Source organism: Polyodon spathula, chromosome 6 (genome assembly GCF_017654505.1).
Source record: "Polyodon spathula isolate WHYD16114869_AA chromosome 6, ASM1765450v1, whole genome shotgun sequence".
Taxonomy (NCBI): Eukaryota; Metazoa; Chordata; class Actinopteri; order Acipenseriformes; family Polyodontidae; genus Polyodon; species Polyodon spathula.
In genome coordinates, this window is record NC_054539.1 from 32203087 (window position 1) to 32230915 (window position 27829).

The following is a 27829-nucleotide window of genomic DNA, read 5'->3' on the forward strand; positions in this document are numbered from 1 at the left end:
TTTTCAGACCTGCCATGTCTGCTTTTGTACAAACTTATTTAAGAACAAACAACATACTGTGGCATCTGTAAAGTGATTGTCATGTATCATTACTACTACATTACTACTCATTAGTCTTCTATACAATGGTCTATCACTTGTTATCAGTAATCAGTTTAAATATTTAAATAACCCAATCTGGAATTGCTCTGTTTGAAAGAATCTTACTTCACTTGAACAGCTTGCAAAATTAAGTATGATTTGTCTTCCGGTGATGTGTCAAAAATGAAATACACCTGCTGTTCCAGAATGTATTGTTTATGTGTATGTGTGTGTGTATACATTTTCCTTTTGCAACATTTTATCCACTGCCACATACACTGCGTTGTACTTCTGCCAGGGATGAGTCAAGAAACTGTATCTGTTTTGGAGTCCAAGCAACAAAATAATAAAATGATAATCAAAGGGAAGTTATTTATTCTATGCTTTTTTATGTAGCATGGACTAGAGTGAAACATCTGGAAACAAAACCATGAGCTGGCATAACCACCCAGCAAGTATACAGCTAATTCAGTTATAAAACCCTGCCTTGCCTTCTTGTTCCCTGTTCTAGGAGATACAATAATTTGATTACCTTGCCTCATGCAGGCCGTTTACACAAAGGAGGCTTTTTCCCATGTCTGTTTATGCAGACAATAATACAGATTTGACCTTGGTACACATGCTAATTGGCAATATTGGGATGGGAGGATTTGCTGATGTCAAAATAATCTTCAAACACTAAAATCTATGCAGTCAGTCAGTCAGTTAGGCAACACAATGGGAGGTTTCCTGGTGTATATCAATGAACACTGGACAATGTGTGCCTCTGGCTTCTTCAAACATTACTTAGACAAGAAAAAAGGGGGTATATCTTATTCAGGCAGAGAAGACTTCTTGTCACAGGTCTGGGCAAAGAGCCATGAGAAGCAGGACAGAGTCAGCATTCATCACCCTGGGAAAGACATTGACTGCAACACAGAGGGACAGGGATGCAGTGAATACACATTCAACTCAAACCCTACCCTTCTCTCTGCGCTTCACACAGGTCCTTACAGAATTATAAAATAGATAGTTTTCATGGTTTAAACACAACAATTATCTTCTTTTTGTCTTCTGTAAAGACACACGGTTAAACATGGTATTTATAAGTACACTTTGCATGCCCATGATGAGGCCTTTAGCTTTCTGATTGTTTATGCTTAATTTTCTTCATACCCAAACGTTGCCACAAGCGATGTGTCTTTTGTAAATACTTTCTTATCTTTTATAACAGTTGACAGAAAGTAGATTTAGATGTAGATTTAAAGTAATTAAAGGAATAAAACATCAGATAGAAGATTATCATAGTAAATTGGCCTAAAAAGTCAATTTGGTTCAGGTTAAGACAGCTTTCTTTTCTCCTATAACATTTTAAACACTTTAAAGGGTACATAAGGACCTTTTTATTTTATTGTGTTACATGTTCCCATGTGTTGCTACAACTGTCTACGTAACGTGTGTGTATTGCTTTATTTTATTTTTTTTACATTTTGACCACTTTTTTAATCTTTTAAATTGCATTCCCTGCCTCAAGATGGTATCCCATGTACCCGCATGGACCTCTCAGAACTACATTTTTCATCACCTTCCTGCTCACATATGTAGCTGAGATAGATTTATCAGTGAGTGGGAAAATGATGGGAAATGTAGTTCTGAGAGGTCCATGCGGATACATGGGAAGCCATCTTGAGACGGGGAATGCAAAGTTTAAAAAAATGGTAAAAATGTGAAAAAAAAACAAAAAACAAACCTTTAAAGCCACATTAAATCCTCATGGCATACAATGCACAAAGAAACACGAAGCGGTACATAATGAATGCAATTATATGTATAAAAAAACTTCACATATGTGAAGCAGGGCAGAGGTTAAATCAACTTATCAGCAAGAGATATGTAGTGCTAATTAAATTCAGGTGTTATATTTTAGCTACAGTTTGTACCATTCTGTACTTTACCAGATGTAATACCTTGTTAGTTCACCATGCTCAAGGGCCTTCTGAGGTTGGATGGAGACCAAAAATAATAAGGAACCAAGAAAAAGTTAAAAAAAAAAAAAAAAAAAAAACATGGATGTCAATCTGTTAAAAAAAATAGCAGGGAGTTCCCAACTCCCTTAATGTCAATTGCTACCCTCGTCCCATTAGAAAGGCTGTATTTTATTGATTTCAACAGTACCAACTTTAAGCAAGCAAAAAATAAATAAATAAATAAATCCTAAACATTGCTGTAATTGCTTCCAGCCCATTTACTAAATGGGGTTAGTGTGTGAAAGAGAACTGTGTTGTAGTAATACTTAACTCATGCACAATAACCATACAATTAATTATGTGGGCTGTGTAAAGTGAACAGTCATTAAGGTTGTTTACATTATCACACACGCTGGTACAACCACGTCTGAGTTATGAGTCAGAGCTGCTATCAAATACGTCAATCTTACTGGGTCACTCAGTATCACCACTGATGCTGATTCATCCTTACTCTCTGGGAGTTAGTTGTTTGCTTTTGCAGATAGTTGTAGACACAGTTATAAAAATATGAATCTACTAGTTAGTCAAATTTCAGTGTTTTGATCGAGTAGGATAGATAATCATTATGGAGGGTGGGGGGGGGGGGGGGGGGGGGGGGGGTGAGAGTGCCTGTGGGGGGGGGGGGGGGGGGGGGAATAATAATAAAGTTGTAGATGTACATCTGTATGAATAAGCCTTATTCCAAGTGGATAAGAACACTTCAGAGGAAGATGGTTTTATGTGTAATTTTTTTTTAGTCAATGCCCATAATCCCTGTATGTCAAGTTGTATGGAGGGATTGCACTTGTCATATCATTATTAAAAATATATATATAATATAATAATGATGTATTTTCATGCTTACTGTATGCAATATTATCAAAGAAAAGTATACAGCCACACAGTTTCAGACAGGAAACTCTACAGTAAATATACCTGCAAAAATGATCATTTGGTTGATAGGAAATCCCAAACTGCCTACCTGTGTATCTCTCAGCACTGGCTGAGGAATGTTAATCAATTTCAAATTCCCCAAAAAGCAAGGCCAAGCACCAAAACTAAAGCAAGTTAAAATGTTGTGATACATGCTATGTCAGCTGTTTTTATTCTCTAATAAAATGTTGTTTTTAAATTGTCCTGGCCAAAAATATTTTTGCTACATGTCACAAGGTATTCTCAGTCGAGTCAATGGCTGTGTTGGAAAACTTTATCCATGCATAATTCCCTGCCTCAAGATGGCTTCTGATGTACAATTAGGTTTGCTGGCAGGGTCTGTGGAATAGGAGGATGACTATATTAGAGGCTTACAGTTTAACATCACCAGTAACTTCAATGATTTCTATAAATGGTTTGTTAGACTCTCTTCTGTGACTCCAATTAATTAATTTAACCTTCTACTCTAAAGTAGGTTAGCCCCACCATTATTTAGACACTTTGGAAACACACATCTATGTAACAACATTCAGTCCATACCAATATGAAGTATATTCTTTTTGCCTTCCTGCAGTTTTAAGAATGCTTCAGTCAGTGAAAAGGAGCCTTCAATAATGAAATCTAAGTCATTATGCCAAGGATAATTAAGAATCAAGATGAGAGAATTGGGGCATGGGAACTAGGTCTGTCCTAATGATGCCAAACCTCAAGCGACAATGGACCAATTTCCTCAATCCTAATAAAATCTTGATTAACCATTGACCAAGACAAGACGCAATGGGGAAATGTCTCCTGAAGATTTTGTGATGACAGTCATTTTGAGGTTATGGGTTAATTGTTCAGCTTGGTATAGCCTCCTTGTTCATTTTATTTCCATTATAAATCACACACAGAATGTTTAGGTTGTTATCTGGAAAGCAGACATTAAACATTCCTAACTTGGGGCCCAGAAACCAAAAGAAAACAACTATGCTTATCATTCATAATTGAAAATAAACACCTGGTTTAATCAATACAGTGACTGTGGAGGTATTTATGGTGCACGACTGTTAGTAAAACACTGTTAATATTGTTAATAAATGCCAGACCTTTTCATTCATATTACTGCCTCCTGTGTAAATCTAAATTAAAAGCCAACAATAATCTTCAACTATTCCTCTGTTGTTTTTTTTTTTTAATAATCAGTTTCAGACTCCCTAATTTTCACTCATATATGACTTCCAAGTTAATACAGAAGATCAACAATGGTCTTTTCTAGAATATTTTACCACATTACAACTGGTGCACAGTTCAAACCCCTGCACTACCTACTTCACTGTGTATATATTATTTTTTAAACAAACAAACAAACAACCCCTGCAATGTTTATTACCTAACTCTCCTGATCCTAAAATTGTGAAACACATAATTCAGGATTTAGGGCCCTGCTGCATTAAACAGGAACCAAAACAGAAATCTTTTGTTTTGGCTTCTGGTCTGATTAAAATGTTTTCATCATTATAGAGGTACTGAGGGAGTCTAATATAGCAGGAGTCTCCCATATAATATGAAAGTGCAACAATATAAAACATATAAATTCAGAACTGTGACACATGAAAACAATAATTTGTCAATAAAATATTAATAAAAATATCTAGTTACAACTGACTGTTTGCAAATTATGGATATACTGTATTTTTTTCTTTACTAACTGCTGTCTTTTAATACTCTTTTATCATTCTTTGTTCCAATATTTCTGTCACAGACACATTTAAAATTACAAGCTTTTAGTGAACATAATCCACTAATTAATATGACAGAGACCAAAATATACAATGTCTGGTAGTTTAACAAAGTTCTTTACAACAAACAAAAAACCAAAAAAAAAAAACACTTAAGCATTAGCAAATATTTGTTCATGACAAAAGTATTGTCACCTTTACATTAAAAGTGTGCAAAGATGTTATAGAAAGAATTATGAAAATATACTAATCGGCTGGTTTCCATACAGCTTAGAAATTCGATACTCTCTCTCTCTCTCTCTCTCCACTGTCATGATTTATGGGACCTAGCAGCACATACAACACACATTCCACATGCTAGAGACAGTGTGTCTGAAACACTCAACTTTGAAAGGTGGGTAAATCACCTTTTCATGCTAAAAAGATGTACAATTGCATGGAAACATGTCCGGAATCCGTACCTTATGCTTACCCATTTGTGATGTAACCTTGCACAACTTTCTAGCATAACTAAAGGCTGTATGTACCACGCAATCTTTGATTATCTGAGATCTGCTGCAAGTAGCCTTGGCAAACTTCTTTGACCAAATAGGAACAAAATAAACATACAGTATAAAAGATTTAGAGACCTCTTCATTCAATGATTAAAAAATAAATAAACAAATGTATGGTGCACCATTTATTCAACGTTTCAGATTATTGCCATTTGACTCATAAAAGTGATTTATAGTTAAGTTGTTTTGAACACAGGAAGATATTTTTTTCATCTTTTACACTTTTGTTATCTTTGTGTTTGGTCATCGGATAGCTGATTGCTTTAGGCCTAGACTTTTCTGTCCCTTAGCAATACGATGCCATTTATTGTATGCTAGCCTTAAGTTGCACCTATCATGGGCCACGTTTGGAAAAAAAATGTTTGTACCAAAATATGCATTAAATTAGCATAGCTGTATTATTGCTGTGGGCTACCGACACCACCAGGCTTGAGTGACTACCTTTAGAGTTGAAGTACAATCTCTTAAACTTAATTCATTGAGCAAGAGTTGTTTTAAAAGTACAAAAAACAGTTTACCAGTTTGCTGCAAGAGTTACATAATGAAGTTCCAAGAAGTCCTGGTGGATTACAGCATCTACTGAGAAATGTGTTGAACTCACATGGACTACCGGTATATTACTGGCTCACCAATAACAACAAGAACAAAGAAAAAATATGTAAACCCCCCTCTACTGACAAGAGCCTTGCACTGTCACTGCAGAATTCAGATTCAGGTATTTATTTATTTATTTATTAATTTATTTTTTTTATTATTAATTATTATTATTATTATTATTATTATTATTATTATTATTATTATTATTATTATTAAATAATATGTAGTGGTAAATGCAGACGAGTAGGGTAGCCTACCAATATGTTTAAAATGTACTGTCATTTTGACTGCATCATTTTTAGATAATTAACCTAAAGTGCTGGTATTTTAGCTCCGTTCATAGCCTATAATAGCCCTTTCCACTGGCACAGCTGAGCTGTCAGAGCTCCAGATCTTCATAGTACAAATGGCTTTCCACTGGCTATTTGTTGAGCAGAATGAGTTAATGATTTTCATCATAAAGTTGCATCAGTCAGTTCACTGGAGAAAGACAAACAACATGGCATGCAGAGAATCGGAGGACAGACAAGTACCTCCGGTAGTGATGTTTCACTTGAGGTCGTCCATTGGCTTATGGATTTCCAAGACGGTAAAAACATATCTTTTTCTGTGTGCTTTAGTTTAAAATACGTTTTTTTTTTTTGGTAACAAATAAATACATTTAAAAATCTTCCATTTAACACTAGAACAGCTGGATTTTCGTATTACTTAGACCTGCCTCGTGGGTCACTTCGACCCCATACATTTTTAAATTGTTTCATCATGAAAATGAAAGACATACTATCAGATGCAACTGAAAAGTTTTATTCATGAACATCTCACATTTCTAACATTCGCATCGCAGAAACACCATATTTAAATGGAAAATTAAACATAAAAGCTTCATTTTTAAATGAGCGCATATACAGCAAGGCTACAAACAGTAAAAAAGTATAATAAAATACACATTTCAAAAGAAACAGGTATATACGTATACCCGTGTACAGGTGTAAAGGGGTATATGTACCAAACTATAAAACCGAAATCACTGTTTCTAATACAACACTACTTCCGGTATGATGGCTGCATTGTACTCTATGGAGGAGCGTACGCGTCTGCCAGTTGACTGTGTGTGTATCCAGGAGCTGTGTTGTAAACACAGACGCAGTTCCATTGAACACCATTGTGTAAACATGTATAAACTGTTACATACAAACCTATAAAACCAAAATGTTATTTTTTTTCTAAAAGTAATATAAAAAAATAATATAGAACATACGTTTCATATTAGGCACATAAGTTGTTATCCTACCTGTCATTTCAGTATGCTGTATGTATCTGAGTGCAGCTTGCCGTATTCCAAGCAAAATTACTACTTTCAAGATTAAATATTTCCTTCTGATATATTCCCAGTTGCATTTGTGGAACAAAATGAAAGATTGTTGTCTCCCAGGTACACTGAAAAATAAGCAACTAGGCTTTCACTGAGTTGGCATCTTGACAAAACCACAATCATAGCAATCTCTGTCTCATAGTCAGTCTACAAACAAAGAAAGGCTTGGGAAAAAAAAGATATGAATTGTAATGCATGGGTCACATTGACCTGAGTGTCGGGTCTTGGTAGAACTGTTTATAACTTTATCATTTTTGCGATTCTAGCTATCAAACACCATCAGGATATTTAATTCATATATTTAGGAAAAGTCTAAAACAGACACACACATACTGTACGATTTACAACAGAAGAGTAATTGACATTTTAAAAGCAAAATGGGTCAAACTGAACCGCATGGCTGTTAATAATTAATTGTATTTTAATTTAATTGTGTGGTGCGTCTTTATGTACCATTTGCCAGTCAAACAATCACCCATGAAATACTGTTATATTACTAACCACACTGCACCAGAAAGGAACTTGATAGGCCCAAGAAAAGTTTTAAACATATTAATAACTAGAGCTGTGTGATGCTCCATTGCCTTCTGTACTGTATACTCTGAACTAAAGTAAAATATCATGAACTGCAACAAATGACCGATATATGAAGAACAAAAGAAAAAAAATAACATAACTTCTTGTGGCGGAGTGTCCCGCCCCTTTGTGTTGTATGTAGTGTGGTAATGTTGGTGTTTATGTATAAAATATACGGGATATAAATATGGGTTATGAGCACAAGTGTTATAAAGTGTAATTTGTATTTAGACACGAGGATGGCACAACTCACACCACGTGCATATTTAAACGGGTAATGATATGTGAGCACGAGAGTACACAGATTAGTTCACGTGCTGGGATTCAAGTGAATAATTCATTGGTAATAGAATCCCAGCACAATTGTATATATAGATGCACAAAGCACTCACTCGAGGTTATGTATTCATTAGTGGAGAATCAGTGGAGTAAGGAGAAAATCAAAGTAAACAATTTCTACGATGTGGTAGAAGTGCCAGTGCGGTACTTGTTTGTTGGGTTCATCCACGTCTGTTTTGGCTGGCTGTTTGTTTGGCCAATGCCCCCTTTATTTTCCGAGTTGTGTGTTTTATTTTAACTCTTTTTGTTTGTATTATTATTTAGTAAATAAACTGAGCGCCATGGCTCAGTTTTCACCCGCCAGCAAAAGCGTGTTTTGATTTCTGTTCCTGTGGCCCTGCAAATTCACAGCTCAAGACTTTGAACCAATCAGAATACATAAAAAAACTATGCATTCTAAATAAATTGCAATTAACTACACATTTTTTACGCAGGGGCTGGTCATTTTACAGTCATGCAGAGTAGGGATGGGAAGGTATAAAATCTGGACTGTATGACAACCGTTAAATAAACACAGTGGTTTTAAAATAAAGGCTTAAATGAAGAAAGATTGACAAAAATAAAAACCAAAAAAATCACATTTCCTTTCATGGAATGATTTAAACATTTGGTATTTAGTATTTTACTAAGCCAAATAACTTGGTACGTTTCTTTTTTATAAAGACAATCGGAATTTAAAAAATAAATAAAGTTGTACACTCTCAGTGTTACACTACAACAGTATTAAGATCTATTATTTGCTCAAAATGACATGGTGCTGTAGTTTGTTAAAACATTTTAACATATAAAATTAAATAAGTAAACAAATAAATAAATACATACTTTGTTTAGCTGATGGTAAATAGAATTAGGCAATGATCGGTCTTACTGCTTAAAACACAAACATGTACCACAGGTTATTATTTAGGAGCAGAGATGAGTCGTTTATTTTTTCAACCAGATTAATAAAATATGTGTAGCACAAAATAATGTATTTCAATGTTGTAGGATTTAGCTACACGTCACTACATTGCACAAGTAAGCTTCCAATGATTATTACACATGCGGAGTTCGGAAAAAAAGATTTCTTCTCTTACCTTTGAACATTGGAATACTGTTATAACTTGTTTAAACAAAACGTTAGTTTACCTACCGTCAACCTGGTTCCCTGAAAGAGAAGATGGCCACCAAACACTGTTATGGGATACACTCCTGCTTATTGGTAGGTGTCACTGAGCTCTTTCTATCAAAGCTGCCGACATGTCTCTTCCCCTCGGTGACCCCCTTGGTCCCGCCTCCCAAGGGTACTTAACCGTCACGCAGGGGAGGATCATTCTCTTTCACAACGAAACTGTGATGTCGACTGAAGTGACCTTGCGGTTGGTGGCCATCTTCTCTTTCAAGGAACCAGGTTTATGGTAGGTAAACTAATGTTCCCTTTCAATCGAAGATGGCCACTAAACATTGACTTAACCACACCTCTCGTGGAATGTGCGGCTATCCGCCCAGGTGGGGGTATACCATCACTGTCTTATGCAGTTGAGACTGTGTCCACAATCCAATGCGACAGCCTCTGGTTCAACAGGGGCTGTCCCAGTGTTCGTGTTCCACGGCAGACGAAGAGCTGGTCAGACTGATGCAGCGCGCTCGTCCTATCTACATAACACGTCGATGCCCGAACTAGACAGAGAAGGTTCAACTTCTTGTCCTCCTCCATCACAAATGGTGGAGGATGAAAGGACTCCAGTTCCACGGACTGATAATAAGGCTGTAACCACCTTGGGGAAAAGCAGGGTTTGCATGCAGTGACACTCTGATGCCATCATCCAAAATATGCATACAGGAGCTATGCACAGACAGTGCCTGCAGCTCACTAACCCGCTTTGTGGAGGTGATAGCCAAGAGGAAGGCTGTCTTCATGGACAGGTGCTTCAACTCGATGGAGTATATAGGCTCAAACTGGGCCTGCGTGAGATCCTCCAGTACAATCTTGCTCTGGGCCATACTTGGGTTAGGGCATCGACGCCGAGTGGCGCCGAGGGGCTCCGGGAGCTGTGGTGTGTTATGCAGTGGCTCCGGGAGCTGTGGTGTGTTATGCAGGAACAAAGTAACACATTCCCCAAGCCAGGTGGGTGACCAAGCACTCCAATAGGCGGACTAAAACAAGCCTGCTGATTCAACTCAACAGCGGGACCACGCTGCTACTACTTTTTCTTTCAAACTGCAAGGCAGTAAAAAAAAACACATATACACACACAATAGCAATTGTGAGGGTAAAATAACAGTCACCACCGTGGCGCACCGAGTAGGCGGGCTTAAACAAGCTGGCAGGTTCAACTCAACAATGGGAACACAGCAAAGCTGGGATCCGGTAGTGGAGTCAATCCGCTACTTTTTCTTTTCAAACTGCAACGCAGTAAAGAATAACACATATACACAACAACAATTGTGAATGTAAAATCACAGTAACCATGGCAGTGCGTGCGACTGTTTTGTTTTGTAGATAGCGTGCCGAGACTGTTTTGTTTTGTAGATAGCGTGCCGAGTAGGCCGGTTGAAAACAAGCTGGCAAATTCAACTCAACAACGAGAACACAGCAGAGCTGGGTCCCAGTAGAGGAGTCACGCCGCTACTTTTTCTCTTTAAACTGCAAGGCAGTAAGGAAAAACACATATACACAACGATAATTGTGAGTGTAAAATAAGAGTCACCATGGCAGCGTGTGCGACTGTTTTGTTTTGTTTTTATAAACAGCGCGCAGAGTAGGCGGGCTGACACAACCTAGCGGATTCAACTCAACAGCGGGATGCATCAGAACTGGGTTCCCGTGGAGGAGTCACACTTATTATTACCTATTTCTAGCTGCATGGCAGTAAGAAACGAATACACATACATACAGATGGGCTTACCAAGCCGCTGGATCAGGGGTGTCTAGCCTGGACAATGTGTAGTCACACGACGGGGGCAGCACGCAGCGGAGTGGAGCACCGTCTGCAGGTAGAGGCAACTAGGCACTGTTGCGCTAGGTCTGAAGCAGTGGTCAAGCACTATGTGCACTGCGTGCACCGAGTACCATACAGCGCCAGGCACCGCGCGCACCGAGTACCATGCAGCACCGGTGCACTAGCCTGTATTGGTACAGTGAGACAATGGGCACAGTGCGCACCATGGTACCGAAGTAGCACAGGCAGAGTCTTAAGCACTGCGATATTAAAAAAACACTGGGGCAGCTGTCCATGGTGCCTACCCTGACCGCGTGGTCACACGCCTGAGCAGTACGTAACGTACAACAGGGGGACATGGCCGAAGCCGCGGTGGGCGATTGACTTACACACACACAGTAATACAAAACAGATTTTAAATACAAAAACAGTTAAAATATTACAGGACAGATGGGGGAGAGCACACTGTCTGTAGATTGAGCGACCTACACCAGAGGTGAGGGTCCGCACAGCCCATGTACATCTCAACCCAACAACAAGGGAAGCCTTGGTGAGGAGTATACGGCTGGCCCGGCTGAAGCAGCCACGATGCGGCTAGTCCTCTGTGTGAGCATGGGGACGCGTAGCTACAATCAAAACATGGCCCAAACTGCGGTCCACAGGCAGCTGGTGGGCTAGCTTGACAACGGGGATAAGGCAAGCCCGGCCCAGTGGAATAACAGTGCTCTCCAAAGCAAGAAAGGGTGAAAAACACACAATCCTGAGAGGCGGAAGAGAATGATCCTATCCTGCATGATGGTTAAGTACCCTCGGGAGGCGGGACCGAGGGGGTCACCGTGGGGAGGGGGCCTATTGGCAGCTTTGATGAAAGAGCTCAGTGAAACCCACCAATAGGAAGGAGTGTATCCCATAATGATATTGGTGGCCATCTTCGAATTGAAAGGGAACTACAGTGATAATAAGCAGGCTATCCTTTTGCAGTCATGGGTCTGTGCTAATTTTATTTGATTGGTTGTGTTCTTATAGCATAGATTTCTAAACAGTGTTGCAGAGTACCACACAGAATTGCGGAGGTGCACTGTACACATCACTCAGTACCCACAGAAATCGGTGCAGATTCTGCATAGCCAAGCGCAGCTGAAAAGTTACAGCGAGAGGATGGCTGCGTCTGTGAACCAAAGGGATGATGCAAAGATCATGAGTGACCTGCTAATCGTAATGCAAATAACCACTAAAACTACCTTGTTAGCGGAGGCAAATCACATTTTATCGTATACAAGAAGCCGTGAACAGCCTTGTCAACGCTATATTAAATAAATAAATAATTTAAACAACTAGTTATAATAAAGTTAATGAATTACATAAAACTGACTGTTGATAATCCAGAGAAATGTAAATATAGCACGTTGAAAATGTCAGAAAGTCAGAAAGACAGCAGCCAAGAGCAGCCGGCGCAGCAAGCTCTGGGTAACACAACGCAGCAACTGAAACGTGTATTCTGTGTCGTTGACAGTTTTGTTCAAAACCATTATCAAAATACAGTATCGGTTCATAAAAAGATCATCCTTAGACACTTTGCTAAGGCTGCAAGTACCATCACTTGATTTAGAGGAAGCGTGTTTGCAGTTGAAAAATGCGTTAACCATTGTATAAAGGAATTACGATAATTGCGGTGTAGAATAAAAGGAACGGTATTAATACAGTAATGTACCTAAACCGAAAAAGAGTAGTCAATCACCTTTGAGATAACATGTTTTCAATTTCAAACATGAAATACAGTGAAAAAATAAAAAATAAGGAAAATTGTAAATCATGGCAGTGAGAGATTTTCTTCTAAGGTACAAATAAAGATTTGCTGACTGCTGCTAACTTCTTTAGACAGACAATGTTGACTGTGACATGGTTCAATTTGTATATTTTATGTTATTTTACACTAAAATAGTTACCATAGTTTCAATGTCAGATCTTTCAACACGTGTGTAAAATTACATACTAGATACAGTGGAGTTACCACTTAAAGCAATTTCTAAGGCTCTGAAAATGCCTGTTGATGCTGGTCTCAGAGGTTCTGGGTGTATCCATTTTTCACTAGACTTTATCCAATGCCAAGTTCATATACCACCACAAATTGGAGGGGAATGGCAGATGTAAGGTGACTTTTAATTGGATCATTTATTACACATACTGTTTAATTTAAATTATTTGATTTTCAGTTCATTTTCAGAGATCTGATAGATCAAATTAGTATGCATAGCCATTAGAATTACAACACATACTAAAGTCAAATGAGAACATGTACTAAGTAACATGTTTTTGACCCAGATGGCCTTCCATAGATCTACATTGGAAAAATGTCTTATCTTAAGCTGCGTCAGGCTGGCCTGGAGTGGCTCAATTGTACAGTTGAAGAGTGGTATAAGGACCAGATTTGCTGAAGCTACAGCTATAGGAAAACTTGTATATATTATATATGTGGCAAAGTGGCTAGTCGAGGGGAACAGGTGTAGAGGTGATGCGATGCAGGAGTGACAGGCAGACAACAGTTTCCAGTGGAAAAGGTGCTTTTATTTATAATCCAGGTCTGGTGACCGTCAAATAATAAATCCCCGGCTATACACAACAATGTGTAAAGCGCAAGGATGGCAATAATAGGGCACAGTCCCGAACAAAAAACACCAGTCCTGGGTGAGTGCAATCGTGCTAGTGGTCAGTGCAAACACAGGTATTTCGTGACGGTGCAGTAGTGATCCGGATTGTGCTGACCATCGGCGACAGCTCCGGATTTGTGCTTCAACTGTCTGGTGGTGCAAAACACAGACAATTATTACACAGACAAAACACAAAACAGGTCCTCTCTCGGTCCTTCTCTTGCCACTCGTTTACCCAAACAAAGGAAAAGATCAGCGTTACCCTGGCCCCTATATGTAATCCCGCATGATAGCTAGGTAAATGGTTGCAGCTGCCTTATTACTTGCAGCTGCCTCTCGTTTACCTTTCAAATCAATACGGTCTTACAACAGAGTCTCGCTTCTTTCCAGGCTGACCCACTTCCCTGACCTGGAAACGAACTGTCAGGCCAGCCCTTCCAGATACTTCTCTGCTCATTCTTTAGCGCCCTCACAGGTCGGGAGGAAGATTCATCACCAGAACTCATATTTCTGTCACACAGGGGTATATATATATATATATATATATATATATATATATATATATATATATATATATATATACACACACACACAGTGCCTATAGAAAGTCTACACCCGCTTTTCACCTTTTGTTGCTATATAGCCTGAAATTTAAATGCATTAAAATAGTTTTTTTTTTATTTATCTACACATCCTACACCACAATTTCCACGTGAAAAAAATATTCTAGAAATTTTTAGAAAATTAATTAAAAATAAAAACTGAAATACCTTGGTTGGATAAGTGTCCACCCCCCTTGTAATAACAATCCTAAATTAGCTCAGGTGTAACCAATCGCCTTCAAAATCACACATCAAGTTCAGTGGCCTCCACTTGTGTTAAATTGAAGTGATTCAGGATAAATTCAAGCAACAACTCAACCATGAGCACCAAGGCGCTTTCAAAAGAACTCCGGGACAAAGTTGTTGAAAGGCACAGATCATGGGATGGGTATAAAAAATATCAAAAGATATCCCTTGGAGCACGGTCAATATGATTATTAAGAAGTGGAAGATGTATGGCACCACCAAGACCCTGCCTAGATCAGGCCGTCCTTCCAAACTGGATGACCGAGCAAGAAGGAGACTGAACAGAGAGACTACCAAGAGGCCAATGATAACTTTGCAACAGGCTTTTATGGCCAAGACTGGTCAAAGTGTGCATGTGACAACAATATCCCAAGCACTCCACAAATTTGGCCTGTATGGTAGGGTGGCAAGAAGGAAGCCATTACTCAAGAAAGCCCACCTTGAATCCTGTTTGAAGTATGCAAAAAGACACTCAGGCGATTCTGTAGCCATGTGGCAAAAAGTTTTGTGATCTGACGAAAGTAAAATGTAACTTTTTGGCCTAAATGTGTAAACCCAACACAGCGCATCACCCAAAGAACACCATCCCTACTGTGAAGCATGGTGCTAGCAGCAACATGTTATGGGGATGTTTCTCATTGGCAGGGACTGGTGCACTTGTCAGGATAGAAGGGAAAATGAATGGAGCAAAGTACAGAGAAGTCCTTGAGGAAAAGTCCTCTGCAAGAAAGCTGAAACTGGGACAGAAGTTCACCTTTCAGCATGACAATGACCCAAAGCACACAGCCAAAGTTACATTAGAGTGGCTAAGGAACTAAAAGGTAAATGTCCTTGAGTGGCCCAGTCAGAGCCCTGATCTAAATCCAATAAAAAAATTGTGGCATGACTTGAAGATTGCTGTCCATCAGCACTCCCCAAGGAACTTGAAAGAGCTTGAACAGTTTTGTAAAAAGAATGGTCAAATATTGCCAAATCTAGGTTTGCAAAGTTGGTAGAGACCTATCCCAACAGATTCACAGCTGTACTTGCTTCCAAAGGTGCTTCCACCAAGTATTAACTCAGGGGGGTAGAGACTTATCCAATTCTGATCTTTCAGTTTTGTATTTTAAATGTATACTTTTTTTCTCAATAAAATCCTCATTTAAATGTGTGAAACTGTGAGGCACTGACACAACAAAATCTGAAAAAAAAGTTCAAGGGGGTGTAGACTTGCTATAGGCACTATATATATATATATATATATATATATATATATATATATATATATATATATATATATATATATATTCTGAGAGACTGGCGTTTAATCGAAGTAAACTTGAGTTTTTTGTAACTCATTAAGCCGGTCAAACATGATGATTGTCACAACGACTGCGAAAAATGTTTCAATTTTTGTTACTAAAAACTTTTTTCTTTTTTTAAAATAAATCATACAAAATGTGCAATGCAAGTGTTTTAAAAGCACAAAACTGGTTTATAACAAACTCAAAAATGTTCCACTCATTTTATAATAAAGTGTGTAACATTACACTCGTTTTCACTGAATTTCTTGTATTTTTAAAGTGGGTAAAGGTGAAATGCTAACTGAATTGCTCTGCTGCCAGCTTCTGATATCCCAGTTAAGTAAACATTTCACAGTTACGTACTGTAAAAACTTTTACGTTAAACTCTGATTTTAAATCACTGAAAAACATTTCCTGTATTGCATGGGCTTTACAAAAAGTGCCACGGGTAAGAACAGATAATCACGAATAAGCTAAAATAAAAGCTTGCTTTCATCTTGGCAAATTTGTAAACATCAGTCTGTAACAGTAGCTGTACGCAGGTATGTTTTGACCCTGTATATGCATGAAAAGAACCTCTAATTTACCCAACTAATACCAACATTGCATAGGGTGCATTGGCCATTGTCCTGTATGCCATGAGGACAAGGGGCAGGTGCATGTCCCAGTCGAGCTGGTGGCTGGAGATCAGGATCATTAGTTGGGTAGCTAGAGCCCTGTTAAAATGCTTCACCAGGCCGTCGCTTTGTGGGTGGTAATGGGTCGTCCGGGTATTTTGTAATCTGAGGCAGTTGCAGGCTTTGTGGAGGATCTGGGACTCAAAGTTCCTCCCTTGATCGCTGTGCAGCTATTCGGGTGCTCCTAACTGACAGAACATCCCTTCCCGCCAGTGGTAGCGCTCTGTTCGGGGACCTTCTATGCCTCGGGTCACTTCGTGAAGTAGTCCATGGCCACGAGGATGTAACCGTTACCCCAGTCAGTCTGGGGAAAAGTGCCCAGGACATTGACTCCCACACGGTCCAAGGGAGCCCCCACCTTCTATTGATAATTTAATTTAACCCGATCAAGCAAAGGATGGGCGGTCAATTATATATTTTTTATAAGAAAACTGGAATTTAAATAAATTACAAAAATCTAATGTTAAAATACGGTCAAAGAAGCCAGAAAAATGCACAGCCCAGCCCTACACATGAGCCTAGATCTCGATTTCAAATCTATGGTACCTTTTCTTTAAAACATGTATAAATAATTTTACCTGGGCATAGGAATATTGATAGTGAATCCCTCCCTGTTGTCTTATGTTCAATTTCTTTCATTTTTCACCTGCTGTGGCAAACATGTCAGACATTTCCCTTTCACTCATCATGTTTTCAATAGTATTGTATTATTATACAAATAATAGAATGCAATGTAATTCTTTATTGTCAATGTAATCTTTGGATTATTACAGATCTGGGTTAGATCAGAAAACAATGTTAGTTTATTTGTTTGTGAAGAAAACTTCGACCATCTTATATCAATCAATCAATCTTTATTTTATATGGCACCTTTCATAGTGGACCACCATCACAAAGCGTTTTACAAGTTGCAGTTAAAACAAGAAAATCCGTAATACTTCAAATACAGAGAAATGCATGATACATGATATACAGTAAAAAAAAACAAAACAATGCATAATACATTAAATACGGTAGAAAGTATATAATACATGATAGTAGCATAATACATTAAATAGTACACTAAATACAGTGGAAAGTGCAGAATAGCATAATACATGAAATATTGCATTAAATACTGGAGAAATGCATAATACATGATAGTAACATAACATGTGAAAGAGTAGCAGCAGCTAATAGCAGATATCAGGCTTAAAGAGTATGGAAAACAAGAGAGAACAGGTGGGTCTTGAGAGTTGATTTAAAGCGAGCGACGGTGGGAGCATCACACACCAAAGCTGGGCGAGAGTTCCAAAGAGTCGGAGCCATGAAGCTAAATGAGCGTTGTCCAAGTGTGGTGCACTTTTGCTTGGGGATAACAAGCAGGCCATAGTCAGAGGACCTCACCTTGAGCGTAGGGACATAGCGGGTCAGCAGGTTGAGGAGGTACTCGGGACCTATGTGATGAAGGGCATGATAAGTGCAGCTGGGCAAGACAGGGATTGGGGGGGGGGTAGGATCAAATTTTTTACATCTGGTAAGGATCCTGGCAGCAGCATTCTGAACTAGCTGCAGTCAGTTTATGGTGCGTGCTGGGAGACTACCATATAGAGAGTTGCAGTAGTCGAGTCGAGAGGAGACAAATGCATGACAAAGTATCTCCGCATCTGGGAGGGAAAGGTAGGGACGGACTTTGGAGATGTTTTGAAGATGGTAGAAGGAAGATTTGACCACGGAAGAGATATGGGCATCAAAGGAGAGGTTGGTGTCAAGAAGTACACCAAGGCTTCGTACTGTGGGGGAAGGCTGCAGCAGACAGTTTCCGAGATTCAGGGCAGCTATATTTAGATTCTTAAGTTGAGTTTTAGATCCTACTAGAAGGAGTTCAGATTTGTTAGTGTTCAATTGAAAAAAACTGGCAGACATCCAATGTCTTGAATGCAAGCAGAGAGCCGGACCATGGTAGAGGGGCTACCAGGGTCAAGTTTTAAGTAGAGCTGGGTGTCATTAGCATAGAAGTGAAACATGAGGTTGTGTTGGTGGATGAGGTGACCCAAGGGAAGCATGTAGATATTGAAGAAAAGGGATATATGTGATTATATTATGTGTCTGGAGGAGTGTGGCAATGTTGCCCCACCCCTGTGTGTATTTCGGTGTTGTATGTTGCATGTTGTGTGTTAATGTTGGTCACTGGTACATGGGATGTAATATGGGTTACGAGCAGGAGTGTTTAAAATGTATATTTGTATTTTAGGAATAAGCTTGCACAGCACTTCACGTGCAGGTAAAATGTAATAGGGGAGCATGGGGAATTGCACTTTAATTCACGTGCAGTTGTACCGAGACTCCAATTGAATGATTGATTAGCAATCGAGTCTTGGTAGAGGCTGCATAAAAGCAGCATGTTTTTACTCACTCTGGGAGGTGTGTTCGTTGAGTGGAGAACGTGATTGGAGACTGAGTTAATAATAATAATAGTTATAGAAATACCAGCTCACCGTATTTGTTTCTTTGTTTTGGCTATGAGTGCCGTGTCCTGTGTTTTGTTTGTCTTGCAACCTTTTTATTTTCTGCTCTGCTTAATCATTAAATGCTGAGCACAAGCAAGAAAGACACCATGTCTCTCTGTCTGTTCTGTGTTGGTTCTTGTTTCTGGTCTGACATCACCCACTGCAGCCGTCTTTGTGACAAGGACTCAAAAATGGGAAGACATAATACCATATAGATTGTTGGGGGAGGGGACAAATGACGCACTGATGTACGTGTATAATAGGCTTACAATATATATATATATATATATATATATATATATATATATATTATATATCATGTTTCAAAAACGTTTTATATAATAATATAAGGATTTCTACAAAGAGCTTTCTTATCCAAAGCTTTTTTTTTTATTATTATTATTATTTGTGTAACTCTAGGTCTGTTTTTTTTTGCTGTGCTTTTTATTTGGTGGCCAAATGAGGCAGGATGCACTTGCAGTGCTTCAATACAACTTTCAGACTTTGTGGAACCAGTTAAAGAAAACCATACCACATCAGCTTTGACAGAAACATACAGAAAAGCATTTGTAGCAGTATGAAATAAATATGTAATACCAAAATCCACAATCACAGCAATAATCTAGAAGTACCACAGAGCAAATTCAACTGAGCAGATTAACAGCCAATCAAGATTTGGAAGCATCAGGCATAATAGTGCATGGAAAAACTGCAAAGGCATCTGCACGGAAGAGTTAAATGTACATAAACCCTGCTGCAAACCAGTTTTAAAGAAAATTCATAAAACAATCCGTCTAAAATTTGCCAAGTAATACAAACAGAAATCTGAAGCATTAACAAAATTATTTGGTCCAATGAGACTAAAAATATAACTTTTCCCCAAAAATGGACCACTGTATGTTTGGAAAAAAAAAGGAAAGCCTTCAAAACCTTGTAGCTACAGTTAAACATGAAGGTGGGTTGATCATGATATGGGGGTGGTTTAGCAGTTCAGGGAATAAGGACACATTAATGTAATTAAAGATTGGGTGAATACAGCCATGTAGCAAAATATTCTACAAAGTACAATCTGCTTGTAGGCTGATTGGCAGACAGTTTATCTTCCAAGACGACAATGATCCAAAGCATACTGCTCAGCCAACTCTGGAATTCTTGAAGAAAACAAATATAAAAGTTCTGGAATGAACTTTGCAATCAACAAATCTCAATCCAATAGATATGCGTTGAACCGACTTGAAAAAAGCTTCAGTCAAGCATTGCATGGTCAATCTGTCTGATCTAAAGGAAATACGCAAGACAAAATGGGTCCAGATTTCACCAACAAAATCTAACATACTGGTTAAGAATTATCATAAACAGCTGAGAGTGTCTGAAAGCCAGAATAAAAGCAAAAGAAGGGTGGCAAGGATGCCAATACTTTTGTTATGAAGGAATACTTTAAAATAAATACAGTTGTTTGTTTTATCATAGATTATTTGTTACATTACTAAAAAAAAAGTGTATTTTACTTTTTGTTTTATTAAACAGTGGTTAAAGTTTACTGAGCGCTTGTCTTTAATCTATTAACTACTTTATAGTATAATAAGCATAGGATTCCAATACTTTTGTCTGTGACTGTAAATGCCTGAAAAAGAGGAACAAAGCTCAGATTTTTTAAGTCTGTTTTTATAAATAAAATACGGTGGTTAAGGCATTTGAATTTTGCATGAAACTTGGCAGGTAGACACACCAAAGAAAGGGCAACAACATTCGGAGTTACCACAGTACCACCAAAGATCTCAGAGAGCACTGGAGTCAATACCTGGTAGTGTTATTGATTTAACTGACCAATATCTGTCTGAAAGAGCGGTTCTGTATGCCTGCCTTTATATATAATTAATACAGGGCTCTTTGTGTGGCAAAGTTTATGTGCAGCCTGTCTAGTTTAATTCTGTCAGGGAGGGTCTATGATTTAAGAATTTGGAAGCACTGTTATTTAGATCAAGTGAATAGTTGATCCATAGTGAGTTTGAATTATAAGATATTACTTTTTTATTTAGTGACCATTCCTGTAAAAAAGTGTATTAAAACACACACACAAGCTTTGGGCTACATTTCAGTTCTTCAGCATACGCAGTACTATAACAGAGTTAGTGAAAGCTTACTTTGAAATGAGTAGTGGGAAGAGAATGTCTGGCTTCTGGCATGTGGCTGGATGATAAGACCACCATGACTACAACTGTAGCATGCACCAATTGGTTACTTGGCAAACTAGCAGTTAACATCCATGGGGCATATTTGCAGTTCAAGTCTGCCAAGTTGAGAAGCATCTCCATCAAAAGCAAAGTAGTGAATAAGCTATTCTATATTGATGGTGAGTCCATTACAACAGTGTCAGAAAAGCTTGTAAACAGTCTTAGGAGGTGGTACGATGGGGATTTAAAAGACACAGTCCAAGTGGGAGAGGTGAGACAGCAGGCAGTGCAAGGGCTGAAGAGGCAGTAGTGCACTACTCGGCAAGCTGGTGCTTTCAGTTCGGTCTTCTTCCAAGGTTGCTGTGGTATCCCTGTCAACACTAGAGAGACTGGAAACCTTGTAGTTCATACATTCGTAAATGACTGGGAGTTCCACAATTCCTTAGCAGACTGCCACTCTATGCTAAAGGGAAACTGCAGTGCCAGTCTCAGCTTTAACTGAGGAATTCAAGTGTGCTAAGGTTCGACCGGAAAGGACACTGATGGAATCACGTGACAAGTGTGCAAGGGAGGTAGTACCCATTGTGAGAACTGGGAGAAAGTGGACAGAAAGGAACGTGGTGGAAGATACAAAGGCTGGGAAGAGAAGGCCTTGGTTTCAGTTTGGCTCCCCTGAGAGGCACAAACCAGCTCCAGCTGAAAGGAGGAAGTCGGTAGTTACTGAAGTGCAAAATCAGGAGGAGAGGATGAGGTATGTCAAGGTGGTGTCTTAGGCTAACAGGGAGAATGGATGAGATGGGAAAATGTGGAACAGTGTAAGATTAGCTGGTGAGACCTCTGGACAGCTACTCTCATGTAATAAAAAATCAACATTAAGCTATTTTTATTAGCTTAAAAATCCTCTGTAATGTTGCCTAATGCTAATTGCACAGATTCTGCGTGCCAAAATAATTTTACAAAAACTAACTGAACTCCAAATATAGATTTTGTTCTGTGGTCTAAATGCCCATGTCATAGCCTCGCCCAAGAAGAATTGCGCAGGGGCATTTGGGAAGAGGCCAAGCACTTTCTAATCAGAGAAGACTGTGTTCAGAGTAGAGCCATACAAAGCCGAATGTTATGGCTCAAAAATTGCCAGCTAATGCACTGATGGCCAACAAAGTCAAAATCCATTGTCTTTACAAATTGTCAGTATGTGTACTGAGATGTGTAAAGACTAAAAAAAAAAAATCACAAGCTTTTAGGATTTAAAATAACCTATTTCCCTACTATTAAATAAATCTGATCAAGAACTTCACATGTACAAAAAGAGCCAAGTGAGAAAAAGTTCAGTTGTATTAAAATGATAAATATTAAAACAAAAAATCAACTTACACCTTTCCATAATGTATCTATTTTCAGAAAAATTGAATTTGCAGTCAATGTGTTGCTATGTTAGTTTCAGTTCAAACCTTAAACAAAGTCTGGTTCATTGCCAAATTGGACAGCAGAAACCATTTTGTTTAACTTTGAATTTATCAGTGTTTCTGTTAAAAGGTTATTGTAAAAGATTTACAAAAGCAATCAGACAAAAAGACAGGAAATCAGAGAGCCACTGAAATAATGCTGTTAAATACTTAAAAATAAAGCACAATTATTATTTTAAACAAATAACAATAGTTAAATTTTTGGACAACACAGCCTTGCGATCAGAAATGGGTCAGGCAGCAATTGGATAATCCATGACAATGGGCTGAGTTTGGTGGTACAAAAGGATTGCAGCTGTGCGAGTACAATTCATTCCTCCGAGAGGAGAGATACAGCCGGAGCCTGTATTTTGTTATTGTGTTTAGCTTTGTTGTTGCAGACCAGCGAGACAGAAAACAGGAGCTGCAGCCACGGAGCCAGCTCATAACCACACTTCACCACATCACTGCACAGCACAGCACAGTCCAGTGAAAGAGACACTCAGACCATGATCACAGAGCAGTTTCGTACATAGAGGGTATTGTGGCTATCAGGGGGTATTTTTTTGTGTATTAACCTGCTTTAATAAAACAAGGAATGTTTTGGGAGTAAAAATAGCCGATTGTGTACGTTATTTGCCTCTCACCACCCACCACTTTGCCACAGTGTGGTGTACACCATTGTGGCAGGATGCTTGTGTCACGTGTGTGGATAACTGCTGATATGCATGAGACATGGAGTTAGAGTTGAAATGCCAGCACAGGCGTGCAGGATTTATTAATACAAACAGAAAGTAAACAATGAGGTCATGTGACATTACCAGCCATGGTAACGCACAGAGGACGTACAAAAGGTAAAATAAAACAAGCATAGTACAAAAACTACAAATGAAATGTGCCACACCGGGCGATCGCCACCGCTATAAACGAGGTGCCCCGCTCCAGGAACCGGCTATAATACGTAACTCTCACTATACATTATAATAGGATCACTATCCCCTAAACTAACCTACTCATGAGCCGGCGACGATAACTCCTGCTGCTTCATACGGCCTTGGCTGGACATTGCCTTCACAAGCACTGCTTGCAGTTTCAGGGTTGCTTAGCTGTCGTTCCTGCAGAGCGGACACTCCCCTCTGTAGCATGGCGGTGCAGTCGCCCAGAGCGATCTCCACCGGATGTTTCTAAATTGACAGGTGCTCGGTTAAACCCGCCCAGCAGCTGATTGAGGACCCAGCACAGCCAATCACTTGCTGCTCTTCCCCTCAACCAAGCCTAGCAGGGAGCAAGTCTCAATCAAGCGCCCGTCTGTAAACAATTTAATCACACAAATCAACTCCAAAAAAAAAAAAAAAAAAACACAATAAACCAATTTCCACATACAAATTACACAAACACTAATTACCCCATTGTGCAGGGCAATCGCCATGCCACAATGATTTTGTTTCTAAGATGAAGGAAGATATAGGCACCTGTCCTAAGTCTTTGATGCATGAAGCGATTTTGTCGCAAGCACCAAGATGATAGATGTTGCAAGAGCTTTATGCACAGACAATATACTATAACACTAGTACAAACTTCAAAGGATGATTTAGTTGCAGGCGACAAAGTTACTATAGTTTACTAACAGCTGTACTGTTTTCTAGCAGAGGCTGGCTAAAGCAGTGATCCTAAAAAAAAACTTTGGTCATGGGCCCATTTTGGAATTGGCCAAGGGAATTATGATATCTGTTCTTTGACATTTAACAGCCTAAAATAAGAAATAAAATGCAGATTTATCAAATAGAACATAAAGCAAAGATTGAGAGTCCAGAATAGTATATTGTAATGACTTAAATTCCCTTACCAATACTGTACACATCAATATTGCAGTGTTCCAGATTTTGCCAGATGCAGTCACTGGCACAAATTTGAGGAGCATTGTGCTAAAAGTAGCGTTATAAATCTGAACTTGGCAAAATTGTCATTTGTAGCTGGCATCATGACAAATGACAGCACACACAAACTGAAGTCTAAAAGCCCGTGGAGCAGAAGAACTTTTCCGATAGATAGGCCCGGCATTAGGGGGTAGGCGACAAATTTTTTTTGTTATTTTTGTCTAAACTGCCTTTTTCTATGTGGAAGACCGATGGCTGGGGGGCAGGGTTGTGCGCTTTTTGGGTAGCTTTAGTTAACCTTTATGCTGTACAGAACTACTAGTAGAATGAATATCGACGTGTGAAGTGTCAGGTCTTTGTATTGCACTTGAGACGCCATGAGGTGGGAAGTGATGTATTTACAAATCAGTCGGCAATTCTTCTGTCTTTTTATAATAAAAGATAGACAGATAGAGAAAACCAGGTTTTCCATGCATAGTGGCAGTGTGATTTATTAATGAAATTGGAGGCAAGACCTAATGCCTCATATCTCCAAGTTGTGGTAGTGCCAATGGAATATAACCTAACCTGAACCACAAGTTTCACTCTGTCACCGAGTAACTGTCAAGATACCAAAACAAAACAAAAAAATAATAAGAAACATGTTTTAATTTTTTGGTTATGATCAATTATTAACTGCTTACTCTTCTAAACATTGAAAAAGGATATATGTTTAAATGTTATAATATATATATAGATATATAATTTTATCAGGTTATTTGCTATAAGGGACATTTATAGTTTTGCACTGTTAATATATGGTTAATTGTATGTTGGCATGCTATAAATATCTCTCAGTATGCAATATGTAGCCCACTAAAATAAATGCCTGGCCCACCAAGGGGTTTTAGGGTTTTTGTGGCCCTCTTGTACTACCTAAAAGTTGTCTATCTTTGAGTCTAGGAAAATGACATTAAAGTTGTAATAATTATTTTGGGAAATGTTTATTGTGTTAATGATAAATCATATTTACTGTAATGTCTGAACAGTTAATGTTAACTACAGTAGTTGTATAGATAGTGTGATACAATATTAGTTCAATAGTGTTTGATTGTAACCTGTGTAGGAAACCATTAGGCAGTAGAATCACAATCAATTGAAATATCGTCAATCAATAGATTTTGTAAAACTGCATGACTATTGCCCTGAACATCGAATATCAATAATATATACAAATAATATTGCATTAATGTGTTAAAAGAAAGAAGCAATAGCTCTCTTGTGAACTTTAAAATATAAATTGCCCAAAAGACATTGGTAGGTGCTGCCAGAAATCAACCTTTCTAGGCATCAGTCCATCTTTGGGTAAACCACCCAAGAAGATTTTCAATTATAAGTTATATTTCCACAGACAGGCAGGTGTTTGTGATGAATGGGAATAGGAAAAAATGGTCCCTAACGAACAATGATTTATTCACACATTGGCTATTTGTGTGGAGCCAAATGATCCGGGAACATCTAGACTTCCAAGAGCATCTACACATAAACCCAATCCCAGCCTTAAATCACAGTTATACCAAAAACATTCAGGTTTAATCTAAACCTTAAAGTTACAGTATGTGCAAAATTCCTGATCAGTCCTGGCGAGAACAAATTTTAGCATATCCTAGAGACAAATGATAATGTTGCTAGTTCTTATAATAATTAAGAAAACAAGTGTAAAGCATTGGTTAGCACTCTTAAGGGTTTGAAAAAGAGAATAGAATACTGTGTCTTCATATTTGATATTTAAAACATTTTGGAACTTGGAAAACAAAGCAGGTTTATGAAACGTGCCCTTTAGGCAAAAGCAAATGAAAAACATCTCTTCAAGTACAGCGCTTGTTTGCACATTTGATAGATAAATGCATTTAACTTTCCACTTTATATTATAAATTGCTTAAAGTGCAGAAGGGTAGCTGCCAGGACTGCATTGCAGATCTCTGAATCAACACTTTTAACGGTTGCACATATACTGTCCTTGGCCTTAATGCATCACTGTGAAAGGTAACTGCTTTTCTAAAACAATCAACATCTGTTCAATGCGCACAACTATTATGGACAGTGTAGTGACCTTTAGATGTGTAAGATTTATTGTTGACAATACTGCTGAGGCTTTGCCTCATGACTTGCTGTAATGGTGATGACTACAAGGAATCTATGAAATGATAACATTATCCAGCAAGGTAACTAAACTAAATGTTGTGCTCCTGGGATGTTAATGGTTCTGCTTTTAAAATTTTAAAAAAACAAGGCCAGATTTGAAGTTTATTATTATTGATTCAGGTTTAGACAGTTCACAGAGCAGCTTGCATTTGCAGTTCTGTATCTCTTAAAGAAAATAGACAGATAAAAGGTGGCTGAATTAATGTTTTATTTTAGATACCTAAATAATAGTACTGGAATCACTATTGACAATGGCAGTCAACATGATGAGGAAGAAACAGAAATACTGGTCTTCAAAAAGTAAAGTTGTAGATAATGTGCGTGTGCAAGTGCCAGAACTAGGAACAGATTAGTGGAAAAGGATCAATTTCAATACTTTACAAATGCAGCAAGATTTGTTGAAGATAGTGCCTATCAACCAGAAGTATCATTCCTGGGTCATTTTACCATTAGAGTGCCTTTTGTGTCCCGAGGCCATATTTTGGAAAAAACAACCGATTTTACTCAATGTAATTGATGCATAATAAATTACGTAATTCATATTCTTTGGAAAAAAAATTACTATAAAGCATTTCAAGTGAAAATCAGGCTTATTTTTTAAGCAAAATACCGCATTTAGCAATGTCCCTATTCATCTTTTTGTTAAGTCCATTAAGAAAAAAAATTACTAAATCCTAATAAATTTAACACTTTACCATTATAACAGAAAACAACTTAACACAATGTTTCTCAACTGGACATTTACACAAGTAATAAGGTACATTTTGGGTAGGCTTCAGCTCCCCCAATCCCCCTCTTGCCGACACCGCTGGTTTGGCTACAGTATGAATCAATGCATTGAACATGCATTTGTTGAATTTTAATATGGCACATCATATTAATAACACATTTACATTGGGGAGCTCGCTCTTCTGAGCAAAAAAACCCAAACAAATCCAAACAATAGAGGCATATTTATGGTATGACAACTATTTGTTATTGTTTCAATTTAAATCTAAGCTATATTATTACTGATGTAATTATGTTCTATAGATTATGACATTGTCTATACTCTTTACAGATCTATTTATTAGAATGAAATTTAACATACAGCAACTTGCTATATTTTCATGTGTTGCTGGCTCC

At 38.2% G+C, this 27829-nt stretch overlaps 1 protein-coding gene across 1 annotated transcript in view; it reads left to right on the forward strand.

The window, feature by feature from the left end:
* The first annotated feature begins 21498 nt into the window (after positions 1-21498).
* rsph9 (radial spoke head component 9) overlaps positions 21499-27829 on the forward strand; it is a 47907-nt gene continuing 41576 nt past the window's right edge. Inside the window, exon 1 of the mRNA XM_041252754.1 lies at positions 21499-21949. Coding sequence (XP_041108688.1) covers positions 21741-21949 — 209 coding nt within the window. The 5' untranslated portion in view covers positions 21499-21740. The remainder of the gene's footprint in view (positions 21950-27829) is intronic.